Here is a 20,733-nt window from a genome sequence, read left to right as displayed (position 1 = left end):
GTTGATTGAGAACTTCTGTCACTTATAGACAAGTCAAAGCGAATCATCTGGGTTTTAGAGTTGCTGAGGTTCTTAATTACCTTGGGAGGTCATGTGGGCAATGAACTGAGCTAGACATGTATTCTTGGCTCCAGTTGCTACCCCAAATAAAACTTTTTCAAAACGCCTCATCGCTTTTCTTTTGACCTCATGATCCACTTGTTATTTGCCAGAAATCTGTGCTGCCTTTCCTGGAGCATTCCTCAAGGATAAGGAAAAGCTTCACCCCAGTGATTCTAAGATGGCAGACACGTGTGATGCACTGGAAGCCAATGGTAGTGAAGTAATGATACAGAAGGTAACAATATCAGTAGTTGCTGTGTTAAAAATTGATTTTGGTAAACTCCATGAGCAACTGGGAGCTTTAAATAGTGCGATTACAGAAGTAGGTAAGCATGCTGAGGTGATGAAGCAGCACGTCTGTCTGGGAGGATGATTGGCTCATCAAAGGCACCTCCCATTAAGGGGTTCAGTGCCATGCGTCTCACGATCAAAACTCTGGAGACCCTGGAATTCTTGATCAACTATCCCATGCCATGCAGCTGGACTTCATTGGAGCACGCCTGGACACTGTCCAGGAGAGGACCTGTCTACCTCAGGACAAGTCAGAGACTTCAGCAGCTCTTGCACAACATGTCTCCAGCTGCCCACATGTGTCTGCATGTCAGTTTCTCTAGCTGCTGGGCCACATGGCAGCGATGGTACATGTTGCCCCATTTGCTCAGCTACACATGTGCCGTGCGCAATGGATGCTGCGCGCTCAGTGGTGTCAGGCATTGCAGGACATGCATGCTTGCATCATGTTCACCAATAGCTTGCATCTATCCCTCCTGTGGTAGACTATCCCCGCAAACCTAGAGCGGGGTTGCCTCTTTTGGAATGCTCAGCCCCCAAGCCACACTCATCACTGATGCTTCTCAAATGGGGTGGGGAGCACATGTTCTGTGTTACTGCACCAAAGCCTTTAGTTCAGCAGGCTCAGCTCCAGATCAATCTCTTGGAGCTACGAGCAGTCTGCTATGCCTTGCAGGTGTTCAGAGAGCGTCTCGTGAACAAGATAGTTCTGGTTCAGACCGACAGGTGGCCATGTGGTACCTGAATAAGCAGGGAGGAACTGGGTCGTTTCCCCTCTATTAGGAGGCAGTCCAGGTCTGCACATGGGCCATTGAACGGTATCATTCTCCGGGAATGGACAACATCCTGGCCTATATCTTGAGTTGGACATTCAGACCCCACAAATGGTCTCTCAATCAGGAGGTAGCGAACAGCATCTTCCACTGCTGGGGGACCCCAGACATAGACCTGTTTGCCTTTGTGGAAAACAGGAAAGTGCACCGGTTTTGCTCTCTGCAGGAGGGGCAAAGATTCGATTAGCGGATGCTTTCTCGATTAACTGGAGGACGGGCTTGCTCTACACCTACTTGCCCCTTCTGCTCATATCCAAGACAGTCCAGAAGTTGCAGCAGGATCGAGAAGCCATGATCCTGATTGCTCCTGTTGGCCCTGTCAGGTCTGGTTCCCGACCCTTCAGTACCAAACTGCGCAATCCTCAATTCGTTTGGGAACGGCGCTGGCCTCATCACCCTGGACACAGGGCAAGCTCCATCACCCCAAGGTATGGACCCTGGCTCTCACAGCTTGGATGTTGATCGGGTGATGGTAGATGCCCTCGACCTTTTGGAAGGGGGTATCCCGTGTCGTCCTGGAATCCAGAAAACGTTCCACCAGGAAGTCCTATAATCTGAAGTGGAAGCTGTTCTTTTTCTGATGCAAGGGTTGCAGTTGAATCCCTTCTCTTATTCCCCTCCTTCACTTCTGGACTACCTATTGTCCCTCTGAGTCTGGTCTACAGCTCACGTCAGTGAGGGTCCACCTCAGCGCCATAGGGGCATACCATTGAGGTTTGAATGGTTCCCCAATTTCCTGCCATCTGCTTGTTGGCTGGTTCATGAGGGGTTTGCCTCAATTGAAGCCTCCCACTCCCCCCCGGCAGTCTTCTGGGATCTCAGTGGTCCTTTTGTAACTCATAAAACCTCTGAGCTGTTATGCTCTTGTGATCTCGAGTACCATTCATGGAAAGTAATCCTCTTGGTTGCGATCACATCGGCTCATAGGGTAGATGAGCTGCAAGGGCTGGTGTCATATCCACCTTATACAAAGTTTTGTCACGACAGGGTGGTCCTACAGGACACACCCCAAGTTCCTACCCAAGGTGGCTTCAGAGTGTCATCTCAACCGGTCCATTGTGCGGCCATTGTTTTTTCCCACAGCCTCACACTCGCCGTGGTGAACATGCTCTGGAGCAGATTGTGCCTCTACTCACTGTTTCTTTCTTTTGATAAGAACAACTTGGGAGTCATGGTCTCAAAGTAGACACTATCCCACTGGCTAGCGGATTGCATTGCCTTCTGCTACACGCAGCGGATTTACAACTTGAATGTCATATCAAAGCTCACTCTGTCTAGGCCATGTCTGTCTCGGTGCTCACTTGCATGCAGTTCCCATCCTCAAGATCTGCAGGGTGGCAACCTGGAGCTCCCTCCACTCGGATAGTCCATCCTCCGTATCTTCTTCCAGCCATGAAAACCCAACTCTCTCTCATCCTTGGGTGCAGACCTGCTCCTCTGGCTGCTGCTGCAGTTCCAATTGGTCACATTGACACCTGTTCTTTGCTGCTCATGTTTGGAGAGGCCTGGAGCTACTTAATGTGATGAGGACTACCATCCTGCTTGTCCTTGGAGAAAGCAGAGTTGCTTACCTGAAACAGGTGTTCTCCGAGGACAGCAGGATTAATCCTCACAAAACCCACCCGCCACCCTGCAGAGTTGGGTTCCTCTCCATTTGTTTTATTTTTCGCAAACTCTATATTATAAGACTGAAGAGGGACCCTGTGTGGAGGCGTGGTCAATGTGCCTGTCAGTTTCTAGAAACTAACAAGTTTTCCATGACAGGCTCCATCTGATGTCATCCATGTGCGAGTCCTTGGAGAACATCTGTTACAGGTAATCAACTCTGCTTTCTAAGCTGCCAGTATGAAGTGTTTCAGTTAACCCACAACACTTCCTTTGTGAGTTGTTCTCCCTTTTGTAAGCTTGGCTAATATCAATCCTAAAAGAAGCTGTGGGGTCCTGCAGTGCACAGCAAAAGCTTTGCTTGTGTACAGCAAAAGCTTTCTGTACCAGAAAACCCAGGCAAGTTCTACTCTATCATTGTCGCTTGTTCCCACTTGCATGACTGAAGAACTGTTGTCCATATGCTGTACTGTATGCTTGGAATAGACTTCCTGAGTCTGCATTGTGCTACTCCTCTGGTCATATTCAAATCCAGTTCAAAATTCACCTTTTTGCATCTGCCCTTAAATCATAACCATTTCTCTACAATAAATATACTTTCCATAGACTAACTTGTCATGTATGTGTCTTGACTATATTGTAAAAATGAAGCAGGGACATTATTGTGTATCTCTACAGCACTTTATGTCTAATAACGTTTTAGAAATGATAAAATAGCAGTACTGACTTCAGAAGTCACCTGTTGCAGATAAACATTGTTTTCTCTCCTTATCCTTTGTATCCTCTGTTACAGGATTTATCTCCAACCTCACCATCCAACGGCAATATTTTCCCACAGATGAGGATCAGACTGGGGCAGCCAAGGCTCTGCTACGTCTCCAGGACACTTACAAACTGGATGCAAACACCATCTCCAGAGGCAAACTGCCAGGTAAGAGCCAGTTACCTGCTAAGAGGAATTATCATTCTACATCTATCTAACTTTAATATTAATATATCCAAGATCTTTTCAGCTTCTTTACTAAGAAGAATTTTGATCAGCTGACTACAAAATGCTATGTCATTTCCAGTGTAAGGTACCTGTTACATGGGAGGAAAATAATACCGTAAACAGAATTAAGATGAGCAGTTACATTGGAACCTTATTCTAAAGATGATTCTCAGAATATAAGCAAGATGTACGGTATAGTCCCCACAAATGGGTGACATCTGTGGAACCCTAAACCAGATCTTCTATGAAGGGTTTTTCTTGTGAGTTCAGTATTGCATGAAGCCCCTCCAGTTCTGTTTTGGCCATGGTTCCTAATGGACAGATTTTTGTAGTGTCGCCATTTAAAAAAAATTTTTTTTTTTTTAATTTGTGGCCTTTTCAGCTATTTGGGCCTCTTCACTGCTCCTTACCTCTGTAATTCTTGCAGTTAGGGTTTTCGATGTGCAAGTTTTGTTTTTCATAGCTGAGAGCCCAGTTATAGATGTGTGCATCAGTTTCACCAGCTTATTAGTTGGGTTTTTTTTAATTCTTAAGATTGCATATATATATTTGTCTGAAGCTGAGGCCTATCTCCCTGTCTCAACCAAGGGGTTGGGGGGTGGGGGGAGAGTGAAGGGTCTAATCCTTCTACCAGAGTAGTTATTGGAACACCAGGGACTAGTGGGTCCTGAAAATTGGGGAATATAGCTACCAGCACTTTCACGATCCTCTGACCCAGCTGACTTCAGTCTTCAATTTAGATCTGTTGAAATCTGCCCAACTGCAGCTTGAAATTGGAGTTGCTCCTCCTGCAGAAGGAGATTGATCCTGTACCTTTTGAGAATTGTGGCTGGGGTTTTTATTCCCAATATTTCATAATAGCCAAGATATCAGGAGGATTGAGGTCTATACTGAACAAACCGTTGGTTCAGGGGAAGCTCCCTCAAGATGATGCTCCTTTCATTCAACTGAGGAATTGAATATGTGCTCTGGATCTGAAGGATGCTTGTGAGCACATCCCCATTCACACTTCCCACCAGTAGTTCCTCAGCATTGTGATGGACACATGCTACCAATATGAGGTACTCCACTTTTGGCCTATCTGTGGCCCCAAGGGGTATGCCTGATGGCAGCACAGCTTTGGCAGAGTGCCTGCATGTTCCCTTACCTGGACAATCACCTGGTGACAGGCCTGTCCCTGTAAGGAGTTTGAGATCTCAAGACCATTTGCCAAGTCAAACCTGTTTCCAGTTCAACAGATTCTTTATAGGAGCCTGGGTAGATTCTCTCTTTAGGAGAAAGCATTCTTCCTAACTGAAAGAGCTGCTGTTCCGAGGGGTCTCCTGCAGCATAACTGAAGCAGTAAAGCTGATTTTTAGTCCTACTCCAGCATCCGGCTACTGTGGTGCATGTGGATCTAACTTATTTCTTTAAAGGCCTTCAGTGGGACCTTTAACATCAATGGAATCAGCTCCATCAATCTTTATTCCACCAGATCTCCGTGACTCCCAGGATAGAGCATCTTTTCAGTGGAGGATGCATGCAGAAGTTTTCATTACATGTCCACTGTATCAAGTGACTCTGTATACAGACTCCTGCACCAAGGGATGGAGGTCTCATACTAGAACTACATGAACATAAGGATTGTGGTCTCCAGTGGAGAGTCATCTGCAGATCAAACTACTTAAACTGTGAACCACTGATTGTGCTCTTGAGTTTTCTCTCACCACCTATTGGGAAAGAGAATTTTAAATTCAAACAATTGGGTGGCTAGGTTTTATATAAACTGAGAGGCATAGGCTTTCACGTTCTCTGCCAGGTCATCATCTGAATTGGTCATGGACAAATCACAGTGCCCATTTACAAGTAACTTTATCTTCCAGAAATTCAGAATATGTTGGCAATCACTTCAGCAGCAAATTACATCTTCATGAGTGGTTCTTGGACCAAAGAGTCTGGAACGATCTAATCAGTCTCTGCAGAAGACCAATGATTTACTTGTTTGCCTCAGAAGACAACCGAAAGGTCAGAGTTCTGCCCCATGCATCCAAACAAGTGTAGATTGTTTGCTAAACTAGAACATCTGTGTACTTTATGCATACCCTCTTATCATAACTGTCCAAAAAGTCCTTTGGAACGAGGCACGGAGATCCTCATTGCACCAGCCTGGCCACTTCAAGTGTGGTGTGGTTTCCATATCTCATCTATCAATGCAGTCTCAAATTCCATTGGGGATATTTCAAACCCTCATGTAGGAGAAAGGCGTGCTCTGCTATCCAAATCTGACATCCCTGGATCCTCTGGGTTTGTTGAATGTGTAGTAGTATCTTTTTTTTGCTCTTTCTGAAGGAAGTGGAGGACTTAATGATTTTCAGCTAGAAAGCCTTCAACTAAGAAATCTTCTGATTTCAAGTGGAAGAGGTTTTTGACAGTGTGAGACCGACCATCTGGATCCTTTCTCCTGGGGCCTGAAGGATTTACTATAATCTTCCTTTCATCCTCTGTATCTCTTCAGTCAAAGTTAATCTCTGTGCTATTGTAGCATATCATAAGCAGGTGAAAGGGGCTCCAATCTCTCTCCCCAACCTTTTGGTATTTAAATTCATGAAAGGCTTCTGACATTCCAAGCCTCAAGTCAATCTCCAGTGCCATGGGACCTGAATGTAGTACTGGTTGAACACTTTATCATAAGTTTAGCACTATCATTGTCCCATTTACATTGATTGTATATCTAAAAGCAACTATAGTGATGATCAATCCGATGTTATAAAAGTGTTTCCTTGTGATACTAAATACACAAAATAAAATGTGCATAAATACTTGACATAATGTACACTTAAAATGTCTGTGGAAAAATTACTGGAGATGGCTACTGAAGGAAAGGATAGCAAACTTATCTACAATCCAATGGATTACAGGAGCAGAGGCAATATGGTTTTACCAGAAGGTTGTATGAAATGAATCTGACTTTTTTTGATTGGGTGACTAGAGAATTAGATCAAGGATGAGCACTCAATGTGATTTATCTGGCTTTCAGCAAAGCTTTTGACATTATCCTGCATAGGAGGCTCATGAACAAAATGAGAAGCCTGAGTGAGTCCCAAGTTGGTAGGAATACAAATTAGTTGACAGAATTAGCAAGTGGTGGTAAATAGAACCTACTCTGAGGAGAGGAGTAATAAGTGAAGCGCTTCAAGGATCAGTTTTGAGGCTGGTTTATTGAATATCTGTGACATAGTGGAAGGGCTAGAAAGAAAAGTATCTTTTGAAGATGACTCTGATTTGTAATAGAGTGGACGCACCTGAAGGAGTACAGAGAATGAAACTTGATCTAAGAAAGTTAGAGAAGTGGTCTAAAGTTTGACAGCTGGGATTCAAGGCCAGTAAGTGCAGTTGAGCATTTGGGGTGCAGAAATCCAAAGGAGTTCTGTGATGAATAAAGGATCAATGTGCAGGGACCAGAAAAGAGACCTCTGGATGATTGTGTGTGATTGCTTCATCACCTTCAATGTAACCAGGTGGTAGCTAAGGCCAGAGGGATGCTAGGCTGCATGGAAAGGCATAACCCCCAGGAAAAAGGTTTATAATGCTGCTGTACAGGTCCTTGGTGAGGCCTCACTTGGAATGCTGTGTTCAGTTTTGGAGACTGTATTTCAAAAAAGGATAGAGATGAGATGGAAGTGGTCCAGAGAGAGGTGACCAAAATGGGGTGGGGTCTGTACCCTGGAAGAGAGGAGGGATGAGAGATATGATACAGAATTTTTGTATTTGTAAATTATATTTTATTAAGTTATTAATATATGACAATTACACAACCATTGCATAATAAAAACAGGAAATCCATAAACATAACCGTTGGTCTTGACATGTTTGTCATTGAATCATACAACCAAATTGCAGAATTATTAAAAAATTATGTTTACCCCCCCCCCCCCCAACTTGAGGCAATGAAGTAATGCAATTTTATACACTTGGAGGAATAGGTATTCTGTGCTTTGGTCTGAGATCATAGAGGTAAGAACCGCAATCACGTTCGAGGAATATCTTAGGGAGAAGGGATATAAAGATAAAGAGACATTCAATAGATATACTCAAGGCAGCGTCGCCATTGTCATAGCAATCATAATAGACCTGGATTTGGTCAAAAGATGTCTACAAAGCCCCTGAATATTACTGTATGAGCCACCCCTCTTATCGGTTTCCATATTTTGAAGTACCTCTGGTGCAACTTGCTAGTATGTGCCATGCCTGTATACACCAGCCAGAGCTTATGCAACCTCGCCCTCATGTTCCCCTCTGGCACCGAAGCCGATCGCCAAAACAGTGTCAGCTCACACCGAGCGGTAATGATGATGAGATGAGCCAATTTCCACTTGTCAGATGGGATATCCAGTGGCAAATTAAGGAGAGCATTCTCTGGAGTTAAGGATATCTCCTCTCCTATCAGGCTTTTTAATAAATCTGTAATATATATCCAGAAGGCAGTTATTTTGGGGCACGTCCACCACATATGGTAGAAAGTGCCTATCTGTCCACACCCCTTCCAACAACAAGGATTGTAAGTGTCAGCAAATTTATGAAGCCGCTCTGGACAATGATACCAGCGAAACAGAACTTTATAACAATTCTCTGCTAAGGTGGTATATGGAGACCCCTTCTTAGTAGCTAAATAAATAGCGTCCAAAGTAGTGTCAGGCGAATGTCTACCCAGATCATTCTCCCAGGCACGTATGTGGGTCGGCTTTGCCCGAGGCTCCTTATTGAGGAAATTATACATCTGGGTAATCACTTTCTTAAAATGGTCCGCATGATCACACCAATGCTCTAGTTTAGTTTTACCCAACCCCAAATCTCTAGCTATCCCCTCTGCCAGGAAGAGGTGCCTAATTTGGAGATATGCGAACACATCACTTGGGGGTAATTGGTATCGATCCTGCAAGGTAGGATAAGTGGTCATTATATTCAGCTCCCATAGTTGTCCCAGATTCCGGAGCCCTTTAGCCTCCCAGGATCAAAAAGTTTTTATATAGCCCCCCTTGGACAAGAGAATGTTGGCTAGGAGACTGGAGCTAAAAAAATATTTCCTTTCTCCCACCAGAGAATTTTTCCACTTATCCCAAATGGCAAGAGTAGTGGTCACAGGCAGTGATACGTGGCAGATGGGGGACCACGCTCTACGAGGCAGCCATAACAATGCTTGCAATGGCATCTTGCCTATAAAAGCTTGTTCTATAATCCCCCATTGTTTTTGCTTACCCGTACGGTGCCAATCGATAACTGCTTGGAGCTGAGCAGCGGCGTAATACCAGCTTAAGTTGGGAACACCCAGCCCCCCCCTCAATTTGGATCAATACATGACATGTCAAGCCACTCTTGGTGGTCTCCGTCTCCATAAATATGAGAAAATCTTCTGTTGCCACTTTTTAATAATCGCATTAGAGAGAAAGGTATAGGCAGTGATTGAAAAAGATATCCTATCCGGGTAATACATTCATTTTGATGGAGGCTATTCTACCAACCCAGGACAAATATAGTTCCGACCACCTATCTAGATCTTTAAAAATTTTTTGAATAAGTGGTGGGTAGTTTAGGTGGAAGAGCTCTGATGGATCATTACTTAAGTAAACCCCTAGGTATTTAAATTTCTTACTTGCCCACCGAAATGGGAACAAAGACCTCAAGTGCACAATCTCTCCATGAGGGATAGAAATGTTCAAGATTTCTGATTTCTCTATATTTAGTTTGAAACCAGATACTCCGCTAAAGGTCTGCAATTCATTCAATGTTTCCTGTAAAGTGATGTCTGGATTGGTCAATGTAAACAGTACATCGTCCGCAAACATTGACATTTTATAGGGGCTTCCTCCAATGTCTATACCCTGAATCTCTGTATTTGTTCGGACTCTTATAGCCAGAGGCTCTAAAAAGACAGCGAACAATAAAGGCGATAGGGGGCAACCCTGTCTCTTCCCTCTGTTAATGGGGAAAGTATTGGAATAAATCCCATTCACTTTTACACGAGCCATAGGGTCTGTATATAGCTGTTGTAGGCAATTTAAGAAAAGGGGCCCAAAATTTAGTCGCTGCAGTGTGCTAAAGAGAAATGGCCAATGGACCATATCGAAGGCCTTCTCTGCGTCCACCACAAGCAAGACTGTCGGGATGTTTTGGTCATGTACCCACCAAATTAAATCTACTATTTTGTGAATATTATCAGCCGCCATTCTCCCCGGTATGAAGCCCGCTTGATCCGAATGTACTAGCCTGGATATGATCTTAAGATGTGTTGCCATGATTTTGGCCAAAAGCTTCAAATCCAGATTTATTAAAGATATTGGGTGGTATGAACCGCATTGGGTCAGATCCCGCTCTGGTTTGCCTAGTATGGGAATCCCGTCCTCACATGATTGAAGAACTTCTGTAGCGGAGGTACCAATACTGAGGAGAACTTTTTGTAAAATTGTGTGGTATAGCCATCTAATCCCGGGGCCTTGTTGACCTTGACTGTTTATGGCCTCCATAACCTCTTCCTGAGAGAACTTTGTCCATATATTTGCTTTCCGTCACTGTGAGGTGTGGGAGATCAATGTCCCTCAGGTAACTCTCTATTTGGTCCTGGCTTATCGAGGAATCTGCCTTGTATAGGTCCCCATAAAACTGTTGGAAGCGCTGTCTAATTTCCGGTGGGAATATGAGTAGGGTTCCATCTGGGTTCCTAATGCCAGTAATCTGTGATTGAGTTTGTTTATGCTTTAAATACCTAGCAAGCAACCTCCCTGCCCTATTACCCCATTCAAATTTTTCTCGCGTAATAAGAGACAATTGGGTCCTAATTTCCATATCAGTCATGTTTTGCAATTCGTCTCTGGCTTTTTGTAGTTTCACATATGTGGCCCTTGCCAATGTGTGCCTATGTTCATCTGACAATTGTTTGATTTCTCCCAATAACTGTTGTTTGGTCTGCTTCCTTAGCTTAGTGGTGTGTGACCATTTAGATATTAAGTGTCCACGAATAACCACCTTCATACAATCCCACACCACCGCAGGAGTCCCAGTATTAATATGAAGGAAGTTATTGATCTCTTTTTCCAAATGTTTGCAATAGTCATCATCTGCAAGTAACGAGTCATTGAGCTTCCAGGGACGAAAGCCTTTCTCCACTGACTGATCTAGTACCTCCAGTCCAATGGAAGCATGGTCTGACCATGTTATGGAATCTATAGATACCCCTTTCACCCTCCCAAGCAGAGATTTATCAACTAAATAATAATCTATCCGGGAGTATGTGTTATGGGGTTTGGAAAAGAATGTATAACTTCTTGTCTCAGGGTTCCTCTGTCTCCAGACATCGCTAAGATTCCATTTAACAAGAAAAGACCTTAGTCTCCTCCTTGCTATTCTAGTACCCAGGCTATGGCTACCCAAATTGTCCAAAGGAGGATGCAGTATCAAATTGAAATCCTCCGTTATGACAAGAGTTCCCTCCCCTTCTTTGGTTAAGTCAGTCTATCTGGTCTAGGAATTCCTTCTGCTCAGTATTGGGAGCATATATGTTAATGAGTGTGAATATCTCCTTTTGATATTCAAATTTAACCAGGACATACCGGCCTGCGTCATCCAAAATGTGGGATTTCATAATATATTCATATCCCTGCTTGAAAAAAATACTGACCCCCGCATATTTGTGCGATTTACTCGCAGGGGTAAAGAATCTATAGGCAAACATAGGCCAGTCCACTAAATGTTCATACCTTCGCCGCAGGTGCGTTTCTTGCAAGCAAATAATCCCTCCTGCCTGAGCATGCAAATCATGTTTTAGCAGATGCCGTTTGCAGGGGGTATTAAGCCCCTTGACATTTAATGAGAAAAAGGTTAGCGCCATGGATCCAACGCATAAGGATCGTAAAGAAAGCGCTGTGCAGCTAGAAAACCTCCACTGAGATTATCCCCCTCATATCGTTGCATAAGAATACCTAACGATTCTAGACCAGAAAAAATACTTCTCCCTTTCCCATCCCAAATGTCCACACGCATATCCCCATTACCTTGACTGCTCTCCCATACCTCCCCCCTCTCCCCACCCTCCCCAGTTCTTGATCGCCAAATTGCTCTGGCGTTCCTGCCTAAGCAGGGTAAGGTGATGAAGATCTCCACTCAGAGATAACAGCTACTCAATACCATCAGCATCGCTGAAACGCTGTGAACAGATATCCCCTCCCATTCATGTAAGACTCTCCCCCCAAATGAAACATCAAAAAAACGTTGGTAGGATCCACGTCCCCTATGTTGCATTGAAGCCTCCAGCCGCCTCTTTCGACTCGCTGCCATCTTGGGAGATCCGGTTTATTCCTGAGCTCTATCCCAGAGGCCACGCTGATTTGTAGGCCAGCCGCTTTCAAAATGGCTGCCGCCTCATCCGGGGTGTTCGCCCTGGACGTGGTGCCATTGATAGTTATAGCAATCCCCGTCAGGAACAGCCACCGGTACCGGATTTGTTCCTTCCGAAGCAGGGTAGTAATCGGCTGGTAGGTTTGCCTTCTTTTAATTGTCCCCGGAGCTAGATCTGCGAAGACTGAGATAGTCTGCCCTTCCCATTGCCAAATTTGCTGCTTTCTGGCCGCCAACAGGATTTTATCTTTCTTGGGGTATCTCAGAAAACAGGCGATGATGTTGCGAGGTTGGTTTCCCTGCCGGGGGCCCAGGGTCCGGTGTGCTCGCTCGAGTTTTTTTTTGGAAGGAGGTCCCTCCGTTTCCATCTCTCTGCTGTTTGTTAGAAAAAAAGTCAGAGTGAGCTTAGCAGTCGCTGTAAACTCTGTCTCAGGCACCCCTCGAAACTGCAAGTTACAACGGCGGTTTCTGTTTTCCAGATCTTCTAACTTTAAGAGGTCGTCCCCTGTCCCATCAAATTGTCACATCAGGTGAGTTTCTCGATCTGAGCCGCCTGTGAATTAAGCCGAATATCACACTCGTCGACCCGGTGTCCAATCTCACCCATTTCGTCTCTGAGTTCAGCTATTTTCTCAAGCAGTTCTTTCTTATTGGTTTTCATATCTCGTCGGAGATCACTTAAACCACTGTCTAAACTCGCTCTGGGTGGGCATCCCCGGGTCTTGCAATCCTTGGCCTTCATTATGAGAATCCATATCTGCTTCTGGGGGGTCTGCCATCACAGGCTCCTTGCTGCTGCCCAGGCCTTCCAGAACTTCTCTCATTTTTAAGTAAGAATATTTATTCAGATCAGTCCCTTTTCATCTGGTAGACATGAATATAGCGTTTCAGGACTGGGTAACGCTGGGAATTACTGTCAATGGGGGAGATGGATACCAATTCCCTTTATTACAAGCTCATGGTAGACAGGAGCCCTCTGTTCAGGGTGCCATCTCGATCGGTGACGTCATCCACCCCATGATACAGAATTTTAAATACCTGAAAGGTATTAATGATGCATGGGAATCTAGCCTCTTCCAGTGAGAAGGCTGTAGAACATATGAAGTTCCTGACAACTTCAGGAAATTTCTTCACGGAAAGGATGGTAGATGCATGGAATACTGTCCTAGAAGAGGTAGTGAAGACAAGAATGGTCATGGGATTTTAAAAGGGTGTGGGATATAAACAGAAGATACCTTATGGCTAAAGGATGGAAATGAAGAAAAAGGTAACATGTTAATTTGTTACTACTCTTTAACAGTGGAGTGGAGTAGCTGCCTACTGGTTGGAGCAGCAGGCTGTGAACTAGACAAGCCCAGGGTTCAAATCCTACTACCATTCCTTGTGACCTTGGGCAAGTCACTTTTACCCTCCATTGCCTCAGGTACAAACTTGGATTGTTAACCCTTTGGGGAAAGAGAAATATTTACAATATCTGAATGTAATCCGCTTTGAAGTGCCAAAAGGTGGCATATTAATCAAATAAAAAAAAAAAACAGAAGTCATGGGGAATGGAGCAGCAGGTACTACCATAAAAAAAAAAAAAAAAAAAAAAAGCTTGCTGGGCAGAGTAGATGGAACATTTTCTGCCATCACTAACCTAGGGAGGCAAGACCTGCGCTTGGCTCTCCCGTTCCTCACTCCTCAATAAGACACATTTGTGGCATTACAACAGACCACAGTTTATTCATCCTAACCCGAGCCCTTACAAACACATGACTGTTAATAACTTTATCAATTATAACAAGACCCTCCCCCTTTTACCTCCCTCCTTGACACTTCCACCACTGCGTCCCAATGGTAAAGCATACCCTCCCTGCACTTTCTTGCTTATCCCGCCTCGCCCCAGCGAGGGTAAGCCCTGGCCTTGAGCTTTAGCCCCCAGCTCACTGGCCATCTCATGCAGCAGCCCCCCCAACTACACGAGATGCACTCTTCCCCCCCCCCCCACTCCATTTTAACAGTACATTCACAAATATAACTTGAGCTCGGGTTTCCGCAACAAACAAGGACGTCTTAAGTCGTCCTTGTTCCCCCACTGCGGCCCATTAGCTTCTTGCTATCACCTTCTCAAGCCCTTCCTGCAAGGCATTATTGAAGAGATCCATTCCAACCTCCGATAGGTGAAACCCAGAACCCCCCTTGCGACATCACCCACTTTCCGATTTGTCTGTTCATTTTCTTTACCCCTTTTATCCACAGTGTCTCTTTACATTTGAATCTATCAATGATGTCCGACCATCCCACCCTAACGCTAGGCCACAGAATCCTAATTCTCGCCAAATCCTTCTTCATACATGCTAGCAATTCCCTGCACAACTTTTTCCCTACATCATTGCCCCTACATCATTATGTATTACTATAATTTTGGGTTTCCCCCACATGCTCACCCACTCTTGCAGGAAAGGTAACAACTCATCCCATCCCATTCCCCGTTTGCTAAACCAAGAAATCCTCCAATTCCACCACTCCAGGTCTAGGTGCTCTCCATAAGGTCTCTGCATTGCCCTCTGTTGCGCCCAGTGGATAAAGGAGTGGCCCACGACCCAGGCACACCCCTGCATTCAAAGGACCCCCATTAACTCTGCAAAAGAAGAATCCGAATAATCACCCATTTCACCAACTTCCTCCCCCCCCCCCCCCCCCCCCCCCGTCCTGTCGGTCTTATGTTCTCACGTAGGAAGCGAAGCCATTAGACTTCCATCTCCCGATGACCTTCATCCCCGCTACCGAGATGCCGCTTTCTGCTGCCGAAGTGGCGGCACCAATGCCAAAAGAGTGCGAACTATATCCTTTTGCCTCCCACCCTAGTCTGTTAACTACCATTTTTAAAACTCTTGTAAAACTGAAATCTGGTAAGCAGTATGCCATCCTTGTGTATTAGGAAGGAACCTAGCATGTTGGGGCGCACCCTCACATATTCCTGTGCCACCTGCAGTGGGCATACCATTGCATTCTCGGCCGGGAGGAGCGTGATGACTTGTCCTCTCCCTTTTTGATCTGTTTTTGATTTCTGCACATATAGCGTGACCACATCCTCGTGCACCCAGACTTGTTGCACTATAAGCACCATTCCTTTCTGTGGCCTTGTATTTCACCACCAACTCACTGATTCTGGTCGCCCCAAAATATGCTAAAGAAAAGGCTGTCCTAAATAACAGAACCTCATAACTGGACCAACACACCGAGATCAACTGAATCAAGTCCCCATATCTGATGGGCCTCTTTGTGTCCCTTTTGCCATCCCCTAACGCTCGCTTCACTATAAAGCTGAGCATTGGGTTCCCCCCATCCTCGTAACATCTGGAAAAAAGAAAACCCCGCGACCTGTGTCTTGACCGGCACAGAATAAGTTATTTTTTGCCCACAATATAAACTGCACCATCAGCCCCTCCTGAACTGGCCCACCACTCCAGTCTGTAGAAAACGAGCTACCAATCGTCTTCCTGCAACATAGGCCGCCCAAGTGGCATGGGCAACCGACTTCCGTATCAATCTCCATTCTTCGTCCGCCCCAGATTCCAGAGGTACTCCAGGAAATGCTCCGCCTTCTGCTTCACCTGTGGAGCCATCGCTCGAAAAATCTTCCATTTAAAACGAGAGAGGGCATCAGTTATCATGTTCTGAAGTCCTGGGACATGCTTAGCCTTAATGCTAACGTTCCTTGGCAAGCACATCGTTATCTACTCTTATCAAGGCCGAGACTCTCAAGCATTTTGCGGACAATCGATTAATCACTTGTACTTCCCCCCAAATTGACACACCAAAATACCACACGCCTGTTACTCAGCTGTTCCCCCCCCCCCCCCCCCCCCCCAAATTGCCAGTGCAACCACCCTTGGGAATAATTCTAAAAAGGTTATATTTTTGGTCAAACTGGTCAACACCCAGTCCTCCAGCCACAGCTTCACGCACCATTGTCCTTGAAAATAAATTCCAAAGCCGGTGGACCCAGCTGCATCTGAGAATAGCTCAATATCCTGGTTCAATATCTCGCTGTCCGGTATCAACACCCCGTTGAAGGATTGCAAGAAAACCTCCCCGACCCCAAATCCTGCGGGTTACCCTGATAAAATGGTGCCCCACCCTAATACCCACTGTGGCTGCTGATAACCTTCGGATAAACGCCCTCCCCATAGGTATCACCCAGCAGGCAAAATTCAGCATCCCAATCAATGACTGCATTTTTTGTAAGGAAACCTAGGTCGATTGCCTCACGTCCTGGACTAATTCCCACAATACTAGCACTTTATCCTCTGGTAAGTGCGAAACCATCGCAGCGGAGTCCAACTCTTTGCCTAAAAAGGTCATTTGAATAGAAGGCCCTTCCGTTTTTTCCGACGCAATTGGGACACACAACTGTCTTGCCACTTCCAAAAACCCATCCAGCTGCTCCCAACACTGATTGGACTGACTCGCCCCAACAAACAAAAAATCATCTAGATAATGCAACATCTTGTCACAATGCATGTGCTGCTCAGTGACCAATTGCAAAAAGGAGCTGAAGGCTTCAAAGCATGCACAAGAAACCGCACGATTACAAAATACCGCCCTTTAAAGGAAAACACCAGTAAAGGAACGCTATCTGGATGTATCAGCAGCAGCCGGAAAGCGGACTCAATGTCTGCCTTCACCATCCATGCCCCTGGCCCTGTCTTCCACACTAAGTCCAAAGCGGCGTTGAATGAGGTATATCGCACAGAACATTCTCTCTTTGGAATGAAATCATTCACAGACTCACTCCTTGGGTAGGAAAGATTAAGAATTACCATATATTTCCCTGGCGCTTTCTTTGGGATGACCGCTAATGGCGGAGAGGTGCATCTGACGAAACAGTGGCTCTTCAAAAGGCCCTGCTATTCTCCCGAGTCTCAACTCTGTGTTCAGTTTTTTCCTTGCTACATCTGCTAACTTGACTACAGACCTAGCGCTGTGCACCCTCTCCCCCCCCCCCCCCCACTCCACAGCCCCATGTATGGGATCCTGAAACCCTCCTTAAAACCATAAAACAATAAATTCGCTGCCTTCTGATCGGGATAATGATGTAACCAAACCTGTAGCTCTGCTACCACCACCGGGGACTCCGCCTTTCCTAACCATACCTCACTGCTTACCCCCTTTGCGGGGGGCTGTAATCTGACTTTGTGAACTTTTGGATACGGGATGAGCTCCGTTGCACGTGGCGCATGCATGTCTGAACTTAGAATCTAGGAACAAACATGTGGCCTTGTTGAATCTCCAGCACACATCCGTCCCTCCGACCATCGTTTTGACCCCTGTCCCTCCCTTGCTACTGTTTCCTGCGCCTCGAAAGGAGCTTGTACTGCCGCCCCCACTACTTGCACCTGCTGTTCCCGAAAAACCAGCACCACCACCCACAGCCCCTTTTGTGCTCACCACACTTTTGTTAGTCATATTCGTCAACCACAGATTAATGTCCTGCATACCCCAAGATATGTGATTATTCCCAGCCGTCTTATCCCTAAACTTCTCGTCATAGTTGAGCCAGACCCAACCTTCATAATCCTTGAACGCCCCAGTAATTATCTCTGTACGCCAATAATGGCCCATACTGCGCAGGCTGAAAATGCCCCATTACACTGGCCAAATGCATAAACCTCCGATCCAATTTAAAATATTTTTTGAAACCTTTGGACCTGCTATACTTTCTTTCCCCCTCTTTTTCCCCTTCTCCTTCCTTACCTCGTCTACCCTCCAACAGCTTAAACACATTGACATATTTCCTTGCAAATCCTCCTCTGCAGCTTCCTCGGGACCTCCTCCCATAACTCAATCAAGGACGCTAAGGTCGGATGTCCCATGTCCTGTCGCAGGCCCTCTCCCAGCCCCGCATGTCTGTCCCCTCCCGAGTCACTTGATGTAGATGTTGAGGTCGAAGACGAGCTAGAGTCTGACCCTGAACTGTACGTGCGTGACTTCTTTCTCTTTTTGCCCTTGCACTCGGTCTGCCGTTCCTCTAGAGGCTCCAACTCACCTGCTCCTGCTTCCAAGAAACTGCTTCTAACCACTTGAATACTCTATCGACAGCCGACGAGCCTTGATGTTCCATGCCTTCCATGGACCATGCATACACCCTTTCTCTCCATGCCTCCTGCTGTGATGTGCCAGGGTATTCCTGCTCTGCAGCATCTGTGGAGACACGCAAGCCGAAGAACCACCCCTATGGCTGTATTCTGATTGACCACGCGCACCCCAGCCTCTGCCATCGACACTAGACACCCTGTCCTGCAATTCCCCCCAGGCGCCCTCTTCTTCCTTCCAACCAAAGCCAGAAGCACGTGCTCCACCAACGCTCTTATACCCCTCCTGATGCCATGTAGGCCAGCCACTGAAACCTCCCCTTATGCTGGATCCTCGACCAACCTTGGGCCTGGGTTTCTTGCTCTGGACTGCGTACCTGAGTGACCTCCATAATCCCCTGCTGGTGGAGGATAAAAACCTCCGCATTCCTTTTGTGACCCTCCGCTGTACCCAGCCCTGTGTCTTTCTGCACAGCCTCCCGCTCTAACTCTTGGTCCTTTGCTCTTCACCCGACCAGCCATCTGCTTACCCTGTTGTTGTAGGGGATATGGGGCAGGCAGCACTTGCCTGATCCACAGGAGGTACACCAGCTGGAAAAATCTGGACTCAACTCGATGAACCTGGATGACGACCTTTGACCGGGGGGGCCCAGGAGGCCCGGGCTCGGCATGGCATGATGCTCTCTGCCTCTTCTCAGCATGGTCCCTGAATGAAAGCTCGCACTGCTGCTACCTGAAATTCTTTTTTTTTTCTTTTTTTTTTAACCTCCTTCTCTAAACTGTTCCTGGCCCCAAAATGGACCAAAGATCTATTTTTTTTTTTTTTTTTTTTTTTTTTATTACCCGATCGCGCAGCCAGCCAGCCAGCCAGACCAACCTTACTCTGCAGCCTGCCGGGACTGTGTGGCAGGGAACCTGCCATGTCACCAGCAAGCTGCAGCACCAGCCAATAGCGGTGTAGTGATTCGAATCGCTGCACCCGGCAGCTCCACCCCTTCGCTCCAGTGCTCCTTCCCCCCACCGCCCCGATCACCGTCGCGCGCGTTTCCCTAGTTATCTTCAGCCGATCCTTTACTGTTACTATAACAAAATAACTTGATATATCATGCATTAGTATCAGTACTGTCCAGCTCGCATTGAATGTATGTCAGAAACAAATATTGTGGTGATAGTTATCAGACTAATAAAATAAAATGAAAACACAATTGATCTTTTTGAAATTAAAATTATATGTAAAAGTGATATGCAGTAACATATTAGTAATAATGTATACTTTGTCTTCTCAATTATGTGGCCTTCAGAAATCCAAACTGTCTGAAGTTCATATAATCTTGTTTTCTCTCCTACTCTGCTCGTAAATAAACTGTATAGAACAGCATCCTATATTGGTATCGGAAGTCTTTGTGCTGGCATGCTACGTAACTTTCTAGCACGAGTCCAAATTTGTTTTAAAAGCATTTTGAAATATACAGAGAAAAAAATGCACCAGAAAGTTCACATACCCAACCAACACTGGAAGTATGTGTCCAAAATGCCGCAAAACAAATTCTTTGGATTTAATGTCTTACAAACGCTGGAGCTAAACTAACCTATATATGATGGCTCACTGTATTCTGGCAATCCTCCAATCAGTAACGTCCCTTGCAGAATGTAGTAGTCAAGGAAAACTGTCATTAATCCACAGACAATTTTCATCTGTTTAAAAACAGACGTTCAGATGTAATGTTAGTGCTGTAATCAAGAACAAGTAAAAATAAAGCAAAGAGAAACTGTCCTATCAGTCTCTCCATTTAACCCATCAAGAATCAGTGTATATGTAATCCATTTCTACTCACATGGTAGAGAGAGAATCCAAAACGAACACAAATTAGTCAAAAGTATGGTCGTTATCCAAAGCGCTTCAACATTTTTGTCTCAAACAACTTAGGTGTTCAATGAGATGCATCCAAAGTGCTCTGTTTTTCCCAATGTGCACTAAATTACATGGACATAGATAGCATGCACAATGCTGGATAAACTAGCACAACATCCATGAATAAAGAAAACCAGTCCTATCAAAGTGTAAAGGACAAATTGGAACATTTGCCACACACAGAACTTTAAGTTCCCTTAATACACTTGGATGTATTCTGGCTAGCCTTATTTCTTTATGTACTTTGTCTGACTAGCAACTCACAAAACACATTCTTCTAAAAATGTGTGAAGTTTAACTCGCTTCCAAATCTATTTTTATGTCCTACTTCTGGCCCTTCCAGTGAACACTGAACAAAAGTAATTAAGTAGTTCTTTTTTCCTAATGAGCCTCTAGATATTTCTTCCCTTCACATCTGAATCTCACAATGCCATTTTTGCACTTCCTCCTATGACTAACATCTTAACAAAAAAAAAAGTTGTGGCCTTTTATTTTACTGCATTTGCTGTTTTTTCTTCCATTTGCATTTCCACTCTCTTGACTACTTTCCCA

The 20,733-nt window shown here is 45.3% G+C and overlaps 1 protein-coding gene across 3 annotated transcripts in view; it reads left to right on the top strand.

The window, feature by feature from the left end:
• P4HA1 (prolyl 4-hydroxylase subunit alpha 1) overlaps positions 1 to 20,733 on the top strand; it is a 280,816-nt gene that overhangs the window by 91,878 nt on the left and 168,205 nt on the right. For all 3 annotated transcript variants that reach the window (XM_029609177.1, XM_029609175.1, XM_029609176.1), the window contains exon 5: positions 3,625 to 3,762. In XM_029609177.1, coding sequence (XP_029465037.1) covers positions 3,625 to 3,762 — 138 coding nt within the window. The remainder of the gene's footprint in view (positions 1 to 3,624; positions 3,763 to 20,733) is intronic.

The sequence above is a fragment of the Rhinatrema bivittatum genome, chromosome 7, assembly GCF_901001135.1.
Source record: "Rhinatrema bivittatum chromosome 7, aRhiBiv1.1, whole genome shotgun sequence".
In the NCBI taxonomy this organism is placed as follows: domain Eukaryota; kingdom Metazoa; phylum Chordata; class Amphibia; order Gymnophiona; family Rhinatrematidae; genus Rhinatrema; species Rhinatrema bivittatum.
Note: the sequence above shows the minus strand (reverse complement) of the source record. Positions and strands in the feature narration are given on the sequence as shown.